This window comes from Dasypus novemcinctus, chromosome 17, assembly GCF_030445035.2.
Source record: "Dasypus novemcinctus isolate mDasNov1 chromosome 17, mDasNov1.1.hap2, whole genome shotgun sequence".
Lineage (NCBI taxonomy): Eukaryota > Metazoa > Chordata > Mammalia > Cingulata > Dasypodidae > Dasypus > Dasypus novemcinctus.
In genome coordinates, this window is record NC_080689.1 from 24816336 (window position 1) to 24835889 (window position 19554).

At 39.0% G+C, this 19554-nt stretch overlaps 1 protein-coding gene across 4 annotated transcripts; it reads left to right on the forward strand.

Annotated features, from left to right (window-relative positions):
- Positions 1 to 2: 2 nt before the first annotated feature.
- NDUFAF7 (NADH:ubiquinone oxidoreductase complex assembly factor 7) lies at positions 3 to 18325 on the forward strand. 4 transcript variants are annotated; one of them, XM_058278398.2, is made up of 10 exons: positions 3 to 109; positions 362 to 525; positions 5129 to 5209; positions 6152 to 6262; positions 11840 to 12053; positions 12894 to 12952; positions 13570 to 13680; positions 15678 to 15821; positions 16882 to 17055; positions 17784 to 18325. In XM_058278398.2, the coding sequence occupies exons 1-10, from the start codon at positions 55 to 57 to the stop codon at positions 17994 to 17996; spliced, it is 1326 nt and encodes a 441-aa protein (XP_058134381.1). In that variant the 5' UTR covers positions 3 to 54; the 3' UTR covers positions 17997 to 18325. The 4 variants fall into 4 exon arrangements, with proteins under 4 accessions (XP_058134381.1, XP_058134382.1, XP_058134383.1 ...); XM_058278399.2 differs by having other exon boundaries at positions 15735 to 15821; positions 17784 to 18178; XM_058278400.2 differs by lacking the exon at positions 5129 to 5209.
- The last annotated feature ends 1229 nt before the right edge of the window (positions 18326 to 19554 follow it).

Consider the following 19554-nt stretch of genomic DNA (forward strand, 5'->3'; position numbering starts at 1 on the left):
TAGCCGTAATCCCTAGTTCCCTAGGTTGTCGCGCGGCTGCGTACGAAATTCGGCATGAGTATCCTCTCGAGGTCCTGCGCGGGGCGGCTCAGAGCCGCGGGGCGCGCTGGTAAGAGTCCCCGGCGCCCGGAGCCCTGGAAACCATCTTGGGCTTCCTCCTTGGTGCTGGGGTTCCGAAGGCCCTCTGGGCTGGAGAGAGTGCCAGCCTGACGTGAAATGACTGTTGTGCTGGGGGAAGTGCTTTTGTCCGGGGTTTGGGGCGAGAGTCGGGTTAACGAAGCTGCCTTGGAAGAGCCCAGGCTGCTGTGCACATATAAAATTTAAAGATTTTTAATTTTTTTGTTGTATTTGCTTTTCGTAGTCATTCCTTGTCTTTGGAGAGGGAAATATTTCAGCTCTGGGAAAAACACGGAGGAAAACAGCCCGGTGACTCCGATGCTGCGGCACCTTATGTACAAAATAAAGTCTGCTGGCCCCATCACTGTGGCCGAGTACATGAAGGAGGTCTTGACTAACCCAGTACAGGTATGGGTCTGAAAGTCTTAAGGACCAGGCCCGCTCAAGCAGATCTGCGAGGTTGGGCTCTACCCTAGTGTGAGCTGGGAAGGGTGTGGGCAGAGAGAAGGTCCTTAGCCCAGGCAGTGGGGGTTCCTTCCTGAGCAAGAGAATTCAATCTGCTAAGTGGTTCCTCCTGACTGTGTGATAAGTGAATTCTTTCTCAGTTCTAACTTGTGTGATAGGTGCTGTAGTGTGGAGTATGTAAGACGTTTGTGGGGACAGTGGGGGATAATAGGTAAAAAGGCAGAAATGAGGCTTGAAAAGAAGAGCAGGAACAGAATTAGGCAGAGATAGAAAAAAACAGCCACACAAATCAGAAAGGCTGGGCATTTTCAATATTCATTTGTCCTGTGAATACTGGAGACCCAGTGGGTGGCAGGCAGTGGTCTAGGGATAGAGCAAGAACAAGGGCCTCCCTCATTGGGCTTAAGTCTAGCTGTAAATTGGCCCTTGCCTGGCTGTGACTTACGTGCTCTCAGTTGGTAGAGTTATTTGATGCTACCTTGAATCTACAACTTTCCCAGCAATAATCGATCTTCTGTGAAATTTTATTATGGCCAGAAGATAAAATTTGCACTTGTTACTAGGATAAAAAACATATATAAGTCTTGAAATAGTTTAAAAATCCCTTAAAGAAAATGTTAAGATTATTTACCTTTTGGGAGAAAATTACTATATAAAAGAAAATGTTTAATATTTAAGACAAGCTTATTTGTAAGTTGCACATAATTATTGATACTGATTCCTATAATAGTCTGTAAATGACTAGAAGATGATACCCACCATTTACCAAGCACTTACTGTATGCCAGAATCTGATTTAATTAGTTTTTATGGATGAGCTCATTTAATCCTTAAAACAATCTATGAGGAATACACTTATTATCTACATTTTTCAAACGAAGCAGTCAAGCTTAAGTACCTTGCTTGAGATTATTTAGCTTAGTAAGAGCCTGGTTGCAGAGCCCATACTCTTAGCCCTTCACAGTATCATAATTAGGTATAAGTTTTGTAATGGGAGTATGTCTAAAGTATTACGGTAGTTTAGTGGAAGGGACAGCCAATTAAGGATTGCTTCCAAGTAGCAAAGGCTCCTGACTTGATGCCTGAAGTATGAGTATGTGTTATCAGATGAAGGAAAAAGGAGTGAGAGCTATATGAGCAAGGGTGCAGAGGTGAGGACGAACCTGGCTAGCAGGCATAGAGGGCCTACTACAAGTGACAGAAAGGTGGATGTGGGCAGGCACTAGATCATAAAGCACTTGGTATGAGTTTTTGAGGAGTGTGGACATTACTCTGAAGGCAGTTGGGAGCACTGAAATTCTTTAAGCAGGGGAGGGATGTGATCAGATTTGTTAGACATTTTTCTTGGGCAGTAGGTTGATGATGGGCCATGTGGAAAGGAGGCTGTCAGCAGAAGACCTAGTACAGATGCTATGTAAGAAATGATGAGGGCTGGATCAAGTCAATGGCAGTACTGACCTGCATTTCCTTATCTGCTCTAAAGAGCCACTTGCTGAGAGCCTGTAGTCCTTTTATTTCAGAATGTTTCAGTTTTTGCCAGGTTGAAATATGAGGTCTGTAGAATTCTGGAGTTGGTTTGGCCTATTGATGATGGATGTGGTGACAATGATCCAAGTGTTCAGAGGTTTGGTAATGGCAGGGATCCTTTAGCACCTAAGGGCAGTGGCACAAATTACCAAAAGCTCAAATAAAGAGATGCTTTAGAGCAACATCTCTGAGTCATGAAGACCCACTCATCATTTACTCATACATCAAATATTTATTGAAACTCTAAATGTGCCAGGTACTGTTCCAGCACTGGGTATACTATAGAGAACAAGAAAGAAAAGGTTCCCACTTCAGGGAAAAAGACGAGGATACAGATAGCTAAAGAAAATAATTATAGATTGTCACAAATGCTTCTGAAGGAAATACACAGGGTTATAGAATTGAAAGTAAGTGTGTTAAGGATGGGGATATATGGAAGTCCCTTAGGTAGTGGTCAGGGAAGACCTGAGGAAGTACATTTGTGTCGAGGCTTGAAGGGTTGGAATGGGCCAGCTGGCACAGAACTAGAAGTGAGCTCCCAACAGGAATGCGAACTACAAAGCTTCTGAGCTGGGAAGAACTTTGTCACATACAGAGAAGAGAAAGGAGGCCTGTGTGGCTGGAGGATGATGGGTCTTGGGGTGGGAGGGTTGATGGCAAGGAGAGTATTGTGAAGTGCTTTTGGAGAGGAGCCAGTTCATGCAAGGCTTCTATGGAATTTCAATTTTTGTGTTAGTGTAACGGGAAGCCATTGAAGCATTTTAAGCAAGAAAATATGGTCTGATTTACTTTTTACACAGCTGATCGTGGTTGATGTGGAGAGAATAGATTGTACAAGAGCAGGGGTCTAGTTAGGAGGCTGCTGCAAGAGTCTGTGGAAATGATGGTGGCATAGATTAGTGTGGTGGTAGCAGAAATGGAATGAGAAGTGGGTGGTTTAGAAATACATCTTGGACTGAAAGGATTTGCTGATGGGTCAGGTGTGGAACGATGAAGGAAAAGGAGGAATCAAGAATGACGCCTAGATTTTCAGGTTGAGCAATTGAGTGACAGGGGTGCCTTTTGTGAAGATGGTGAAGAAGGGAGAGTAATAGGTTTGAAGTTCGGGGAAGGGTATACATCAGGTGCTGCATTTTGGGCACATCATGTTGACTGACATCAGGTAGACATGGTAAGTGGACAGTTGGCGCTAAGATTCTGGAGATCAGGAGACAGACTGGGTATGTCTATATTAATTTAGGCATCATCAGTATACAGATGGTCTTTAAAGCCTAGGAAGCAGGGAGCATGGGTTTAGAGAAAAGGGTTCCCAGTCTTAGAATAACTCCAAAATTTAGAGTAGATGTTCTTAACAGAGGGACCACTGAATAGAAATCAGGGGATTTGTGACCTTGGATGGGAGAAAAAATTCACCTTTATTTTCATTAACTTCTAACAGAAATTGAGTATTTTTATTATGAATATGGATTGCAACAACTATCAGCATCAGCAGTACTTGTGACTTTGTCATCAGTGGAAGTCACTGATACTGTCATCACATTACAGTGACCTCAGATATCTCAAAACATCAGTTATGTTCATCCCTACTTTGAAACTTCGGTAGTTATTAGACCTACTGCTCAGTTTTGTTTTTTAATGCACTAATAAAGAAGCATAAATATCACCATGTGGCAAATTTGTTTTTTAAATATTTTGATAATATATTCCATTATTTTTTTTTGTAATCTTGTGTGTTTTAAATCCTGTGCACTTAACATTCTATGAAGGGGTTTATAGGCTTCATCAGATTACTGGAGTATTCATAACACAAAAAGGGTTAAGAAATGCTCATTTTTGAAGGGAAAGAGAAAGGCTAAAAGAGGGATGGTGGATGGAGTGAAAAAAATTTTTTTTAAGTAGGAGTAAGTTGATCACATTTTTAAAGCTGAGAGGGAGAAGTTGAAGCTGTAGGAGAGCGGGGATGATAAATAGAGCCAAGTCCATGGGAGTTCCATGAAGAATGGCGATCCAGAGCACCGGGGGAGTTTAGGTTTGGATGAGAAGAGAAAGGGAAAGAATGGAAGCAGATGGAGGCGAGGTAGGGCCAAGAAGGTGAGGGTACCCTGTCTTATAGTATTCTTGAATTCCCATTCGGAGCCCAGGTCACTTGCTAAGGTGGTACAATAAAAGGCTTGAGGAGCTTAGGGAATTTGTAAACAGTTCTGGAGTGTTTCCTGAAGGTGAGGCATTATGCTAAAGCTTTGGATTTGAAGGTGAATAAGATGTAGTCCTTGCTCCCAAATAACTGCTTTCTGGTGAAAAACATAAAGACATTTAAAGAAGCATAGAAAAGAAAGCACTGGATTTGGTCTGAGGTTGGAGGGCTCGAGGAGGAGGTCAGGGAAGGCTTCCCAATAGAGGTGGCATTTGGGCAGATTCAAAGGATGAGTATAAGATCACCAGGAGAAATGGAAAAGGAGGAGGGAGAGTATTTGCAATGGCATAGATATGTCGACAAGCAGAACTAATTTTAAAAGAAAGTTTTTATTGAAATATAACATTCCTACAGAGAAGTACATAAATGACAAATATGTAGCTCCATGAATTTTCACAAAGTGAGCACTCCAATATAATCAGAACTCATAACGAGAAACAGGACTTAAAAAAAAACACAAACAGAACTTCACCAGCAAGCAGGGCCAATTTGAAATATAAAATGTGTGAATTGGGAGATGAAGTTAGAATGGCCTTCTGTGTTGGTTGGGGAGCAGTGGGGGAGGGAGTGAGAGAGCAGAGAGGAGCACTGCATGGCTTTGAGCTCTTATGGTCAAGGGAGTAATTGTTTTCTATCAGTTCCACAAAATGACTATTTGTAAAATTTAAGTAAAGATAACTATGCTTCATTTTGCTTATTTAGAGAATTCTTTCTTACGAACTAATTGTTTATTTCATTGCATATATTATGTAAGATTTTTTGGCAGTTCACAGAAGCCTTATTTGAAACTTAATTTTTTTTTTTCTCCATTTCTCTTTTTACTTAGGGATATTATATTTACCGTGACATGCTAGGAGAAAAAGGAGATTTCATTACATCACCTGAAATAAGTCAGATCTTTGGGGAGGTAATATCCCAAGTAAACTCTCAAACTCTAGTATCACATACATTTGAGAACAGATTGCATTATATTATTCTATAATAGTTTTTTGCAGCTTTTTTCTTTTTATGATTCATCAAATTTTTAATGTTTTAGTAGTTTATGTACTGAGGGAATAGAAAGGCAACAGAGGGCAGGAAATGATAGAGAAATCATTTGAAAAGTTTATATTTTACTGTGGTGAAAGAAATGGAGAGATAATAGGGACTCAGGGAGAGAGAAAGAAAAGAGATGGAAGTCAGGCGGGAGGAAAGAGAATCAGAGAATGGAAGGAAGAATAGAGACATAAGGAAGGGAGGAAGGAGAGAGAACCCAAGAAGGAGAGAGAAAAGGAAAAAAGAATACTGAGGAATTAGTGGAATCAGATGAATTCCCAGCCATGATTTAGCCTTAATTACATTAGAAGTATCCTGTAAAGGAACTTTGAATTCTTTTCAGGAATTCAAGTTCATTTCTTTCCACATGAGTGCCTTTGATCAATTTAAAAATAGAAAATAGTGCAAAAGAGGAAGTCGAATCCAGGTATTAGAAAACATTACTTATGCCTACAAACTTTGTAATTATTTAAATCATTTGGATACGAAGAAATAGTATAATCACTTCATATGTATATTTGCTTTCAAGTACTAATACCTCTCCCTAAGTGATACGCTCTCTTATCTGAGTCATGGGACCTTATAGTGGAAGCTGTAGCTAGGATCTCTGGTTATTGAGTTTCCTTAATATGCCTATTGTGACATAGTCCCAGTGAAGTTCCTGTATGCATAAACATACATACATATTAAATAACATATATGGTGGATGTTTGCAAGCATTTTGCTTTCTGGCCCAAAGTGCATATTTATGTAGAGTTTTATATTGGGCTATACTCTAAAATACTTTAATGTATTTTTTTTTTCCTTGTCACAGCTACTAGGGATATGGTTCATTAGTGAATGGATAGCCACTGGAAAAAGCTCAACTTTCCAACTGGTGGAACTGGGCCCAGGTAGGGGTACCCTCACTGGAGACATTTTGAGGGTATGTAATAAAAAAATGCTTTGAAGTCTCATGTAGGTGAATCTTACTACTGTGTTTGCAAACTTTGTAGATTTCCTTGGCTTTTAGACCTACCTCCTTGATTTCAATTTTTAGCTAAAATATAATACCAGAATAACATAATAAATCGTGACTTATTATTGTCTGTTTATGGGCTTGAAAAGGGAGAGGAATGTAAAAAATTATAAAAGACAAATTGGGAGACTATATTTGTCTTCTGAGTAGGGACAGAGTTTTAAAATTACATAAAAAGCTAAAATCATAAAGGAAAAGACTAATAATTTAAACTACATTCAAATTGTGAACTTTTTGTTGTTCATAGACATCCGAAAGTGAAAAAAATAAGACAGAGTGGGAGAAGCTATTTGCACCATATATAACCAACAAAGAACTAGACGGTATATAAAGAACTCCTTTAAATCAAGAAGACGACAGATAATCCAGTAGAAATATCAGGCCAAAGACTTGAATAGTTCCTTCCATCAAAGAGGAAATCCAAATGGCCAATAAAAATGAAAAGGATCTCAGCCTCACTGGTAATTAGGGAAATGAAAATTAAAATCACAGTTATTTCACTAGATTGGGAAAAATTGGAAAGCCTGACGACACCAAATGTTGGAAAAGATGGGAAGTAAAGCAGTGGGAATTCTCATCTACTGCTTGTAAGTGTAATTTGGTACAACCACATTGAAAAGCTATTGGGGGAAGTGGATTTGGCCCAGTGGATAGGGCGTCCGCCTACCACATGGGAGGTCCGCGGTTCAAACCCTGGGCCTCTTTTTTTTTTTTTAAAGATTTATTTATTTATTTATTTCCCCTCCCCCCACCCTGGTTGTCTGTTCTCTGTGTCTATTTGCTGCGTCTTCTTTGTCCGCCTCTGTTGTGTCAGCTCCACGGGAATCTGTGTTTCTTTTTGTTGCATCATCTTGCTGTGTCAGCTCTCTGTGTGGGCGGTGCCATTCTTAGGCAGGCTGCACTTTTCTTCCGCGCTGGGCGGCTCTCCTTACAGGGTGCACTCCTTGCGCTTGGGGCTCCCCTACAGGGGGAACACCCCTGTGCGGCAGGGCACTCCTTGCGCTCATCAGCTCTGCTCATGGGCCAGCTCCACATGGGTCAAGGAGGCCTGGGGTTTGAACCGTGGACCTCCCATGTGGTAGACGGATGCCCTAACCAGTGGGCCAAGTCTGCCGCCCCCCTTGGCCGCCTTGACCCGTGTGGAGCTGGCCCATGCACAGTGCTAATGCGTGCCAATGAGTGCCGTGCCATGCAGGGGTGTCCCCTGTGTAGGGGAGCCCCACGCGCAAGGAGTGCGCCCCGTAAGGAGAGCCGCCCAGTGCGAAAGAAAGTGCATCCTGCCCAGGAATGGCGCCGCACACACAGAGAGCTGACACAACAAGATAACACAACAAAAAGAAACACAGATTCCCAGTGCCACTGATAAGGACAGAAGCAGTCACAGAAGAACACACAGTGAATGGACAGAGAGAACAGACAACTGGGGGTGGGGGAAAGGGGAAAGAAATAAATAAAAAAATTAAAAAACCAAAAAAACCAAAAAGCTTTTGGACTATTGGACATTATCTACTAATGCTAAGCTTACTTATACTGTATGACCCAGCAATTTCAAGAATATAGCAGCATTGTTTAGAATAGCAAAACACTGGAAACAACCCAAATGCACATCAGTGGGAAAATGGATATATAAATCGTGGTATAGTCATACAGAGGAATACCAAGTGCTGTGAAAATATATTAAATCACAACAGAATGCAACAATGTATATAACACAGAACCTGATGTTAAAGGAAAAAAGCAATTAGTAAGTTTTCATATCATGATTGTATTTTCATAAAATGCAAAAATAATTGACATTAAACAATATATGTTTGGTGATACAAATGTGTTAGTAAGATTTATAAAGAAAATCTAAGGAATGATAAACTGGAAATTCAGGATGGTGGTGACCAGTGAGGAAGGAGGGCAGGCATGGGGGTTTAAAGGTATGGATCATGTCCCGTTTCTTTAGCCAGATGGTGATAGTCTCCCATGTATCACTCTATCATTCTACCTCATATTTTATAAAAAAAACATTAAAAAGGAGGAATATTATAGTATATACTAAGCAATAGTATTTATTAAATTTTTGTAGTTTATACTATTTTGGAACCCATGGGTCTTTTTATTCTTGATACCATGACTTTTGTTTGAAATTAGGAATTGCCTGATTTTTATTATTATTTATTCTTTTAGAGAAGGAGGATCATTATTTATTTTTTTAGAGAAGGATTTATAAATATCAGACAAATAAGAATCCTGATTATGGGAAGCAGATGTGGCTCAAATGATTCACCTCCTACCTACTACATGGGAGGTTCCTGGTTTAGTTCCCGGTGCTGCCTAAAGACAACAGCGAGCTGGCATGACAGGCAGGTGCAGCACGCTAATGCAACAAGATGACGCAACAAGAGACACAAGAAGAAAACCATAATGAAAGACTCAACAAAAGCAGGGAGTGGAGGTTCCCAGTGCCTCCTAAAAAAAGGACAAGCAAGACAGTGAGTTGATGCAATGGGCAGGCAGGACAAGCTGATGGAACAAGATGACACAAGAGACACATGGAGGCAAACATAATGTGAGATACAACAAAGCAGGGAGCGGAGGTGACTCAAGCTGATTAGGTGCCTCCCTCCCATATCAGAGGTCCTAGGTTTGGTTACTGGTGCCTCCAAAAAAAACAGGGAAGATGAACAGACACAGCAAGGACAAATAACGAGGGGGTGGGAAAAATAAAATAAATCTTAAAAACAAACAAAAATCCTGATTATATTATATTTGGGAAAAAGAGAAGGAAATGAAACCACTATTTCAAGTTTTCAAGGCTCTCATCTCTCTAAGTTGGCCAAGGTATTTGAATATAAATAAATTAACATTTTTTTGTTTTTTGTTTTTTCATTTTATTTAATTTTTAAAGAGATGACATAAATGTTACATTGAAAATATAGGGAAACGGACTTTGGCCCAGTGGTTAGGGCGTCCGTCTACCACATGGGAGGTCTGCGGTTCAAACCCCGGGCCTCCTTGACCCGTGTGGAGCTGGCCCATGCGCAGTGCTGATGCGCGCAAGGAGTGCCCTGCCACGCAGGGGTGTCCCCACGCAGGGGAGCCCCACGCGCAAGGAGTGCACCCCGTAAGGAGAGCCGCCCAGCGCGAAAGAAAAGTGCAGCCTGCCCAGGAATGGTGCTGCCCACACTTCCCATGCCGCTGACGACAACAGAAGCGGACAAAGAAACAAGACGCAGCAAATAGACACAGAGAACAGACAACCGGGGGAGGGGGGGATTAAATAAATAAATAAATCTTTAAAAAAAAAAAGAAAATATAGAGGAGGGAGCAGGTGTAGTTCAGTGATCGAGTGTCCATTTCCTGTGCACAAGGTCCCGGTTTATTCCCTGGTTAAAATATATATATATTATATATATATGAATTCCCTTATAATCTACTTCCCTTCCCCTCATCTCCAATTATTTATTTATTCCTCCCCCTCATTGTTTTACACTCACTGTCTGCTTTCTGTGACCATTTGCTGTGTGTTCTGTGTCTGCTTGTCTTCTTTTTAGGTGGCACCTGGAACCAATCTTGGGATCTCCCAGAGTGGGAGAGAGGTGGTCAGTGTCTTGTGCCACCTCAGCTCCCTGTTCTACTGCATTTCTTATAGTCTCTCCTCTGTCTCTTTTTGTTGTGTCATCTTGCTGCACCAGCTTTCCGTGTGGGCCAGCTGTCTGCTCAGGCCTGCTTGCTGCGATGGAGTTGGACTCAGATGTAACCTTTCTACACGTGCCTCTTCTGTTACCTTTACTGAACCTGTGATTGATGCTGGGATTGGTGTATACCCAGTAGACTTGAATCTCTGAACTGGCCATGTGACAGCTGGGCTCTGAGCCTCAGCAGAGTTGCAACTCAAACTCCAATTTGTTGGACTTACCCAGGTTAGCTAACAGGGAGGTGAAAATCGTCAACCCCACACCAGGGAACTGAGAGTGCCTACAGCTCCAAGAAGGAGAATTGCATCCATCAACCTCTCGATATAGAAGTGGAGTGGACATCACCATCCCAGAGTCCACAGGATGGAGGAACAAAATAAGGATTAGAGTGGACTTACTTTTATTCTACTATAGAGCTATTGTCACTAGTAATAGAAGAAAATATAGCATTGATGTAGAGAAAGTGGCCACAGTAGTTGCTGAGGGCAGGGAGAGGGAAGAAGAGACGAGATGTGGGGGCATTTTGAGGACTTGGAGTTGTCCTGAATGATATTGCAGGGACAGATGCTGGACATTATATATCCTGCCATAACCCACTGAATGTACTGGGGGAGAGTATAAACTACAATATAAACTATAATCCATACAGTGCAGCAGTGCTCCAAAATGTGTTTACCAAAAGCAATCAATGTGCCACAATGATGAAAGAGGGTGTTGATGTGGGAGGAGTGGGTGGGGTGGGGTGTGGGGTATGTGGGAACCTTTTTAAAAAATATTTTTTAATGTAACATTTTTCATAATCTACATATCTTCAAAAAAATACAATAAAAATAGTGGTATTTTCCTTAAGATTTTCCTATTTTTTACCCTCATGCTTACTATAATAAAAAGAAGTTATGTAATCTAAGAAAAACAATGAAAATGTGATAGAATCCTAGCTTTAAACAGTCAAATTGTTAGTGCCATTCAAATTTTTTTTTTAAAGATTTCTCTCCCCTTCCCCCATTGTCTGCTGCTCTGTGTCCACTTGCTGTGTGTTCTTCTGCATCCATTTGTATCATCAGGCAGCACTGGGAATCTGCGTCTCTTTTTTGTTGCGTCATCTTTCTGCGTCAGCTCTCCGTGTGTGCGGCGCCACTCCTGGGTGGGCTGTGTTTTTTTCACGTGGGGCGGCTCTCCTTGAGGGGTGCACACCTTGTGCGTAGGCCACCCCTATGTGGGGGTGCCCCTGCGTGGCACGGCTCTCCTTGTGCACGGCAGCACTGCGCATGGGCCACTTACCGCATGGGTCAGGAGGCCCTGGGGATCGAACGCTGGACCCTCCATATGGTAGACGGATGCTCTATCAGTTGAGCCATATCCACTTCTTGCCATTCAAATTTGATTCTCTGAGGATTCAGTTTAGTCATCTCAAAGAGAGAAGGTTAATTCATAGACTTAAGGACTTTATAAAATCATGACTATATATATCTTATTTCCTTGGTCATTTTTAGGCTCCTTAATCGGAATCATTATTTTTTTGGATGCTAATCTTTTATTTTCACTTGTTAATCATTACTTTTATTGACATTATTAGAAAAACTGTCCATTTCTTATATAGGTTGTGCTTAATGACTTCACTAGGTCATGATTCTCATAGACTGCTGCAGAGTGACTTGTGTGAGGAACAAATCACTTTGAAATCAGATACTATGTCTACTGTGACATAAGCAAATTACTGGGCTTAATGATTAGAAAACTTAAAATCTACTCAACACGTTGTACTTTGTAATAACTTTTTTCTGCTTTCTATTCTTAGGTGTTCAGTCAGCTTGGATCTGTGTTGAAAAACTGTGACATTTCAATACATCTCGTAGAGGTGAGCCAAAGATTAAGTGAGATTCAAGCATTGAAATTGACTGAAGAGAAGTTCCCATTAGAGCGAAATGCTGGATCCCCAGTATATATGAAAGGTGTAACTAAGTCTGGGATCCCAATTTCCTGGTACCGGTGTCTGCAAGATGTTCCAAAAGGTAATTACTTCGCACTGATCAATAAAAGAATTTTGTTCACAACCCCTGTTAGTAGTAGTGTTAGGTGACCCCTACCTTATACAGCAATATAATAGATTATGAATCAGTACAGCCAGGTCTGTAGAGAATAGCTAACTATTTTCTGGAAAAGAACATTAGAAATAAAAGCCTGACATTAAGGAGCAATGTATTTCATGCAGTTGTGTAAAAAACAAAAAACAAAAATGTAATTCTCTGTTGTGCTTTTTAGTTTTACCTATAGCTAAGATAATACTGATAATGAAGAAGCCCACAACTAAAGGAAGAATGTTGGTAGCTGAGTGTCCTTTAAATGACCTGATCTTTTGAAAATTCTTACTTGCCCCAAAGCAGGCAAGGTGCAGTGATAAAATCCCTGAGCTATCCAGGAATCTTGTATTGCTGAGTCCCAGCTCAATACTAAAGTGGTGGTGTCATTTTGGGCAAGGCTCTTAAGACATTCTTGGCCTCAGCATCTCTGTTGATTTTATGAAACTCTTAATTCCTTCCAGTTTTAAAAAATTTGAGTTCTAATTTTTTCCAGGCCTAGTGAGAAGCACATAATACTGATAATTCAGTTACTTTGGTTTTCTGTCCCTGATATATGAAGAATGAGGATTGTTCCCTTAACTGTGCTGCAGAGTGGGTTTTCTATGAAGAAGTCTGGATGATTCTGTGGTAGTGATAGTTCTTATGGAAGCATCACAGGTTCCACTACTGAAGGAACTAGGCATTTTCTTTTTTACAGTGAATGGGCAGAAGAACCAATTAATTGCCTTAAAAATGCTGAAACATTAACTCTTTTCTTCTGTTTTTAAATAGGGTACAGCTTTTATCTTGCACATGAATTTTTTGATGTTCTTCCTGTGCATAAGTTTCAGGTATTTGTGGAAAGAAAAGTCATGTTTATAATTGAATAACAAAGGGCCTTAGGGTACAAGAATGAATATTTACCATATTTAATTATTCAATATATGAACATTACTTGAAGAAGCTCTTAACTATGTTTGGAATGTCGATGAATGCAAATAATTGCAAAACAGAAATGAAATCTAAAAAATTCTAGTGGGATAAAGAGTGAGAATTTGATGGTAAACAGCTGTAGTGCAATGTATTTTTTTTCTTTCTGTACGGAGATTTCAGATTTGGTGGCAATGTACTTGTACTGCTAAGTTTTAATGCTAAGAGCAGTTATCATCATTATGTAACATTTGTTAGCAAACACTTCTGATTACTCTTGTCCGTTTTCACTTCCCATGCTGCTTATTTTCTTAGCTTCTACACCTCCATCTCTGTTATTGCTTCTCTCTTACAACATTAAGTTTGCATTTATCAGTCTACTTATTTTGTTCAAGTAAATGAAGGAATGCATTTAAATAATTTTAAGTAGTAAAGTCTGTCTTATTTATGGTAATAGGAGAAAACTAATAATTATTTTTTGATAGAGGTAATTTTAAGAACAAATTGACCAGGTGTTTTTTTTATACATTGTGTTTAGAAAACACCACAAGGATGGCGAGAAATATTCATTGATATTGATCCACAAATTTCTGATAAACTGAGGTTTGTTTTGGCACCTTGTACCACCCCAGCAGAAGTCTTCATACAAGTAGGAATATGTTTTTTCCTCATTTTATTAGTTTTTATCTTCATAGTCTTATTTACTAAGTTAGTATTTTAGAGTTCCTTTTCAGGGGAAAAGAGTAGCTCTCAATACAAGACATCCCCTTTATTAATGATGAATAGTGCAGAGTCAGGAGACTGTTAAAACCCACTTTATCATGTTTTAGCTGTGCAACCTTAAAAAATAATCATCTAGTAAGAAATACATTTAATAAGCCCTCTACTCAGCAAGGGGTTACCTTTCCCCATTTACTTCAGTTTCTTTACTGTCAAATGGTGACAATATTGCTCCTTTACAGGAAGAGCTGAATGTTTGTGAAAGTAATATAGTACAGTGTATGGTACAATAGTAATTTTAAGTAATTGGTATATATCATTCTGTATTTTACTCAAAACAACTGTATTAGGCAAGTTCTATTATCATCACTCTCTGTGGACTCCTGCCAGAGCATGGTTTTTCCCCCGTGCTTCCATTCAGCTCTAAATTTGATTCTAGATTGCCAGAATGTAAGTCTAAAGAAGTCAACAGCATTCTGTTGACCTCAAAGAGTACAAGATCCTGTCTATTTTGGAGTTGTGTTTAAATGTTCAAAAAAAACCTGTACTTTGCTGAAATGTGTAGATATTAGATTGCCTCTTTTTATTCTTTTTTCTACCTCAGAGAAAATGTTTTCATTTTCTGGACCTTAATTAAGAACTTCCTACCCCAGAAGTTATCAATTTTAAAAGTACCATAGTTTTTTTTTTAATCTAAACTGATAGAAGCTTTTCTTGCAAATTAAATGAAAAAACAAAAATCAGCCTAAACATCTGTGAATATTTCTATTTACTTCACATTCTGAAGTAACATTTTACCAAGAACTAGCTCCCTGGCCCTGGGAGTTGTTTCTTACTATTATAGTTCTTGACTTGATTGGTATTCACTTATGAGGGAAAGGGTGATGATTTTGCCTTTCCTTGAAGAGGAATCAAAGATGGTCAGTGTGGCAAGCTGAGGCATTCCAGCAAATGCCTGAAGAGGCAGACTTCATGGTGTTTATTTAATAGCAGTGGACTAAATAGTTTATTATTTCATTTAATCCTTACAACAAATCTAGTATACAGATGAGGAAACACACTGAGAAAGGCTGGCTAACTTAAGAGTTGGGATTCAGCCCTAAATTTGTCTGACTATACCTGTTTTTCCTGTGCCATCACAGGCAGAGTTGTCAGGGCAAGACTTCATTTTTAGTAGTGTTATGAGGAAGCCAAAGTTCATGTATGATTTTATAATGAAGAAAAAAATACTAATCATTTTAGGAATTAGCAAAATTTTATGTATACTGGTTAACAAGTATTGATATTTACTGTCATTTTACTTTTTAAGCTAATAAGCCCTTACTGTGGACTCTTAGTTACTGGCTGAACATCTTGGCATTAGTCCATAAGCTGATGTCCCTGGATATATAGGATATATCCTCAGGACATTATTTTGTCCTGACAGAAGGCTACTTGATTACTTGTTCAGTAGTGTCTGTTGTATTACATTGGATTTATAGCATTCATTCTCTCAGCACTGTTTTTTCAGTGCCTACTGTCAGGCACTGTTCTAGACAGACATAAATCTCTTTTCCCATGCTTATAATCCAGTTGAATAGATAATATCTCTGAATTATGATATGAAAGTAATGCTACCATAAATAAAATAATGCATTTGGACTTTTGGGGGGCTGGGAAGGCACATATCCTTTTTATAACAAAGATTAAAATGTTTGTAAATTTAGTGGATGGTGCCAAAAAAACAAGTTCTGCACAATAAAAAGGATACCATGTGAAAAGTTGAGTGTAGAGAACATATTCGTATTGAAAAGGGATTTATTCTTATTGTAATTAATAAATGCTCACTTTAGGAAAAACTGAAAATATAGGTGAGGAAAAAAATCTTAAGGAAATGGCTCTTTTGAATGGTGTATTATGATTGTGTTTTCAACTGTTCTTTACTAGCATGATGAAGCAAGGGATCATGTGGAAGTGTGTCCTGACGCTGGTGTTATTATTCAGGAACTTGCTCAACGCATTGCACTCACCGGAGGTGCTGCACTGATTGCTGATTATGGTCATGACGGGACGAAGACAGACACCTTCAGAGTATGAGTAATTCAGTAATATGATGTATCAGAATAGAATTGGTGTGATTTAACTGCAGTTATCAGTTATTAGATTTTTAGGCTCATTTAAGATTTTTACCTTATCTTTGGTTTCCACAGTACCTAACATTGTATTATATTATTTTATAACTAATGTTAATTCATATTATGATTAGTCTTAATTAGCTCTCCTTTGAATTTTCTGAATTGGCTACATTGTTCCTTGGTTGGATAATCTAGGTTTGCATAGATTCTAGAAAGCATCTGAATAATTACAAATGAGAAGATTTTTTCCAAGTTCTTATACTTGGTCCTTCCTTATCCTGTCCCCCGACCCTGACTTCAGTTTTTTTGGGGGTGTGGGTGGGTACTTCTTTGCATATTTAAGATTGGCTTAACTAGTTATTGTAGTCATTTGAAGTTTTTCTATTTCAACTTCCTCTCCAGATGTATTCTTTTGCCATTGCTCAACATTTTTGTTGAGTATGATCAACTATTTTCAGTACACTTTAACTGATATACATTTAACTAGATGCTATTAGTCATTTCCTAGATCTTTGGTTTTCAATTTCTAACTATCTCTATGAATAATCTGGAGAGTTTTAAAAAAATGCTGATTCCCCAACCTCACCTTTAGAATTTGGATTCACTAGTTCTGGCTTAGGTCCGGTAACATATTTTCAGGTGACTAATGTACATGGTCTATGGATATGCTTTGTAAAACACTGTCTTGTCTAAGTTCTCATAACCCTGACTCATCTGTAGAATTAATGAGATTGCCCAAATTCCATCATCTATAGCATTAAAGAAAAATGTTAAATAATTATGTCAGGGACATCCTCTTCAGGCATTCCACCATTATACTTTATATGGGACTTTCCATATAGCATCTCATCTAAAGAATGGATGCTGCTGCTTTGAGACTTTGAAATCTACTGATTTAGGCCATATTTTCCTTTTTAACAGTTGTCACATATAATGTGCTAAAATGGTAGCATTTCCTTAATCTTGATAATGGCAACCACAGAAAGGCAAAACCTCTTAATTTATTTATGTTTTAGGGCTTTTGTGGACACAAGCTTCATGATGTCTTAATTGCCCCGGGAACAGCAGACCTAACAGCTGATGTGGACTTCAGTTTTTTGCGCAGAATGGCACAGGGAAAAGTGGCCTCTCTGGGGCCAATAAAACAACAAATGTTTCTAAAAAATATGGGCATTGATGTCCGGCTGAAGGTAATACTTTTTGTTTCATTATCATTAAATATTCTAATTTCATAGTATTTTTTTTTTAAGGTAGTGTCAGAGATTGAACTCAGGACCTTGTATATCGGAAGTGGGCGCTCAACCACTGAGCTACATCCGCTTCCCAACAAGAGTTGTATTTTTTTCCGTTTGTTTTGTTTTTACAAGGTACTTGGGATCGAACCCAGGACCTTGTATATGGGAAGCAGCTGCTCAACTACTTGAGCTACTTCCACTTCCCTTTATAGTATTTTAAAAAATTATTGTAAATGTTACATTTACCTGGCCTTAATGCTTTTGTGGCTACCAGATCCTTGGTGCTCCAGTCTTTTCAGTAGTATAAGATTCATTGTAACAGATACCCTGGCATGGAGCAGCCTGTTAAGTCTCACACATCTTCATAGGTAGAAATTCAAGTAACATTCATGTTTGTTAAGAAAATTTGATGCTTTATTTTACAGGTATGGGTTTTATAACTTTTTCTGAGGACACTTAACTCTTCAGTATAGATAAAACCACCTGGGATATCTATTTTAAAAGCAAATTCAGTAAGTTGGGTCAGAGGAAACTACATTGTAAACAAGCACCCCAGATGTTTCTGTGGCATGTGATAAGAAATCACATTTTAGCCCTGCTTTACAGAATATTTAATAGTCTATTGTTACATATAACTAGGACTCCTTTCTTCTGTTTATTTTGACTAACAAATTTTTTTTCAGGTTCTTTTAGATAATTCAGATGAGGCATCTATGAGAGAACATTTACTTCAGAGCTATGATATTTTAATGAATCCTAAGAAGATGGGTGAAAGATTTAACTTCTTTGCCTTGCTGCCTCATGAAAGACTTTGTGGTAAAAGGCAGGTGAATTCATGTCAATCAAAACCCTCTCCATCACCTATAGCTGGGTTTGGTGAACTTGCTTGGAGGTGACATTTCAGTTTGGACTTATTTACCACCACCCCCCCCACCCAATCTGTCTTTTGAAGAAATTTATTATATAAAGGAAACACATTTTGTACGTGACACGTAAAACAAGTGTTAATATGTATTTATCTCTTTATGGCTAATAAAAATAACCCATGCTATACAATTAAAAACCTGAGAAATTTTAAGGCAGTGTCTGACTTTTAGTATAAATGTGTCCTCAATTAAATAACACAAATAACATTGTAAAACTGAATTTCCTTTTACTAATAAAGCTAATTGCTGTATTTCTATTTTCTTTTAAAAAATAAACATGAACATTGATTTAATAAAAACTGGAAACAATCATTTTAAATGGCCATTCACAGGGGACTGATAATAGCTATACATTGAGGTAATCTATATGTTCTGACATGGGAAGATCTCTAAGATTTAGTAAGTGAAAAGAGTATGGTGCAAAATTTTCTAAGGAAAAAAGCTATACTTAAATGCTTATATAGGGCATAAGCATTTCAGTAATTTCATAGAAACTAACTTACTAGTGTAAACTGGTCACTATCTGTTCTTTGTTATGTACATACTTAAAAATAAGGCAAAGATGCTTAAGAAATCTAATCACTATTATATTTCCCAATCTGAAAACTGGTTTGAGAGGTTGTGATTTATTTTCTTTAAATATATTTTTCTGTGCTGTTAGAATTTTTTTACTATATGCATGTATGAATTTTATAATTAAAAACAAAATAAGATAAAATTTATTTTTAATTATAAAAATCACAGTAAAAACGGTAAACCTGAAGTGCTTGAAATATAAGTTAAGAGTAATGTAAGGGGAAGCAGACTTGGCTCAACTGATAGAGTGTCTGCTTACCACATAGGAGGTCCAGGGTTCAAACTCAAGGCTTCCTGGCCTGTGTGGTGAGCTGGCCCACACGCAGTGCTGATGTACGCAAGGAGTGCCGTGCCACGCAGGGGTATCCTCCGTGTAGGGGAGCCCCATATGCAAGGAGTGCGCCCCTGCAAGAAGAGCCGCCCCACATGAAAAAAGCACAGCCTGCCCAGGAATGGTGCCACACGCACGGAGAGCTGATGCAGCAAGATGACGCAATAAAAAGAGACGCAGATTCCTGATGCCACTGACAAGAATGTAAGCAGACTCAGAAGAACATGCAGTGAATGGACACAGTGAGCAGACAACGGAGGAGGGGAAGAGGAGATAAATAAAAATAAATCTGAAAAAAAAAAAAAAAGTAAATGTAGGGACGCAGATGTGGCTCAAGCACTTGGGCTCCCATCTGCCATATAGGAGGTCCAGTGTTCGATGCCCAGGGTCTTCTGGTAAAGGCAAGCTGGCCTGTGTGTTGAGCTGGCCCATGCAGAGCGCTGCCCTGTGCAGTAGTGCTGGCCCACGTGGAGAGCTGGCACAGCAAGATGACACAACAAAAGGAGACACAGCAGACCAGAAAGCTGAGGTGACACAAGAGAATGATCATCTCTCCCCCACTCTGGAAGGTTCCAGGATCGGTTCCTGGAGCTGCTTAGTGAGAATATAAGCAGACACAGA